This window comes from Mus caroli, chromosome 15, assembly GCF_900094665.2.
Source record: "Mus caroli chromosome 15, CAROLI_EIJ_v1.1, whole genome shotgun sequence".
Lineage (NCBI taxonomy): Eukaryota > Metazoa > Chordata > Mammalia > Rodentia > Muridae > Mus > Mus caroli.
In genome coordinates, this window is record NC_034584.1 from 83,668,993 (window position 1) to 83,671,503 (window position 2,511).

Below are 2,511 nucleotides of genomic sequence, written 5' to 3' on the forward strand. Positions count from 1 at the left end.
TTTTTTTTTTACCATTTACAAATCTTTCATATACATTCTCTCATTTGACCTCACAACAACCCTGTGAGGTAGGCAGCAAATGTTTTCATGGTACAGATGAGGATAGTGAATCTCCAAACCATTAACTGACCTGCCCAGGTTTCTACAGTTAGCAACAAAGCTGTATGTCAGTCTTTGGCCTAAAAACTCAACTCCCAACCTTCCCGTCACTACCTACCTACTTCACAGGGATAATAAAGATAAAATGAATTCAAGGCTCAAAAAAATATGTTTGAGGGAAAAGAAATCACTGTATAATTACATACTATAATGATCTGTGACATAATGGTTCATCTCCTTTCCCATCCCAGTTTGTATATGAACTCAGAATTTTATCTCTCTTCTGTGCTCAACTAAAGAAGGAAGGCAGGCAGGGTAAGAGTGTAGTACTTTTGGAAGCTATGTAAATTACAATCAAGGTAGCTGCAGCATTACACAAATTGAAAACGACACAGACTAATGTGCAACCAGAATGCACTAAAGCACACACAGCAAGGCAGCATTATCAGATGGGCAGGATTGCATAGAAAGAAAACGTGGTGTCAGAGTCCATACTGGCACACACAGTGATCTAAGGCAAAGTGGTGGTAAAGAAGAGTAATTTGTACTATATTTCTATAAAAGAGCAGAAGATGCATGGAAGCCCATGCAAAAGCATTGTACATCACAGATGTGTCCAGCTGTCCACAGGAATAGATGCTGTCAAGAATGAGTGTGCCTACTATGCTCAAGCCCTGGACCAAGGAACAGCTCCATGCTAAATCTCCTAGCTAAAATACAACCAGTACCATCATTCCTAACTGGATAATAAATAAAATGTCTTTTAAGGTAAAAAGTTATGTGGCTCTTTAGCTTTTCTTCAAGATCTACTTTGGATTCTCCTGCTTTAAGACCCAAAGAAAGTTATATTGAGTTTTTATTGGTGATTCTATGTATATGTGTTTATAACATTAAAGTGTGATGAGTGGATTTAACATATTAAAAGTTTATAGCATCTTTTCAGGAAAGATCATATACTATACAAGCTATTCAAGTGATACAAAACCAGTTTTCAGTGTCTTTTCAACTGAGAAGAATCCTATTCCGCACGCTTCTCCTCCTGAGGTGGTTCATACTGAACAAGCTTTGCTTTCAGTTTTTTATTTTCTTCTACAGCAGCTTCATATTTCTCTTTCATTTCTGCCAATTCTAGGAAAAGCAGCTCTATTTCTGGGTTTTCCGGGGTAGCAGCTCCTAAGTGATGCTTTAAAAAATCCAGAGCACTGGTGGGCTTCTCTGGTTCTTCATATAAGGCTACCAACACTTTCGTCAGCGTGTCCAGCACCCACAACTTCTCCAAGTACCTCCGGAACTGCTCGCGCTTGGAGTCGGCGGCTTTGTAATGAGCCATAGTGACAGCCACAGCGGCGTAGCTGGCGCGGGAGACACCGATTTTTTTTTTTTTTTTATGGGATTCTGTGAGTGTGTGTGTGTGTGAGTGATTGTGTGGGTCTTTGCATCTATACACATTTCTAGTGCTTTTTCTTTAGTTCTTTTTCTTGTTTTGTCATATTCTGATTTGTCTGGTTTTGAAATAACTTATGTATTATTTTTATTCCTTATATGCTTAGCTGTTTTCTAAGGATAGACAGAAAGAGGTTGGATCCAAATGGGAGGGGAGGAGCTATGAGGAGTAGGGGGAGAGGAGGCCATAATCGCAATATATTGTATGAAAAAAAAATCTAATTTCAACAAAAGGGGAAAAACAGACAATTGCCATGAAACTTTTCTTTTATATAACAAAAAACAGGATAATTAAAAATTTAAGACTGGAAATAGTTTGTGTTGATTAAATTTTTGTTTGTCTCTCTCCTCATTATTATATGACTATCGTATTTTTTAGATTGGTGGTTGAAAATAGGCAACAGTGTTCATGGTAGTGGCTCAATGCCCATGGATCATCCTGGACACCTGCCCTGGAAAACACAAGTTCTGCAAACCAGGCCAGGTGGCCAGAATTATTTATTCCATTGTGCTCGTTCATCTCTATATCCACCTGACATTTCATTTTTTTTTCTCAGAATTAATGTCACTTTGCACTGAAATAGCTAATGAATATTCCAGCATTGTGTGTAGATGCTGCTCAGCCACAAAAGCTTTGTAAATGTGTGTACTTAAAACAAATAAACCTGGGACCCATAATGGTTCTCTTAGTCATTCTGCTTAGAGCCAGCTCCAGTAGATTGTCTTTGGCAAGCCATTTTCTAAACCCTTGGGGCAGGTCACTTTGTGTTTTCCCAGAAATCCTTCATTTTACCTTATTATACAGTTCATTACGTTTGCCTTGCATGGCTTACTTATACTCCTTTTCTGCATCAGATTCTGAGTTCTCAGAAGACAAATGTGTGTTCGTGAGAGCACACACAGCAGAATTTTGGTATATAGCAAACGCTCAAAAACTGTGGGTTTGATTTGGGTGATTCCGAGTAATTT

At 38.5% G+C, this 2,511-nt stretch overlaps 1 protein-coding gene across 1 annotated transcript; it reads right to left on the bottom strand.

Moving 5' to 3' along the window:
• LOC110310870 (c-Myc-binding protein-like) lies at nucleotides 1–1,429 on the bottom strand. Its single transcript, XM_021184004.2, has one exon. The coding sequence runs from the start codon at nucleotides 1,427–1,429 to the stop codon at nucleotides 1,118–1,120; it is 312 nt and encodes a 103-aa protein (XP_021039663.1). The 3' UTR covers nucleotides 1–1,117.
• Nucleotides 1,430–2,511: the final 1,082 nt, after the last annotated feature.

Coding starts and splice junctions, on each gene's coding strand:
- LOC110310870 (XM_021184004.2), bottom strand. CDS start 1,429: ATGGCTCATTACAAAGCCGCCGACTCCAAGCGCGAGCAGTTCCGGAGG.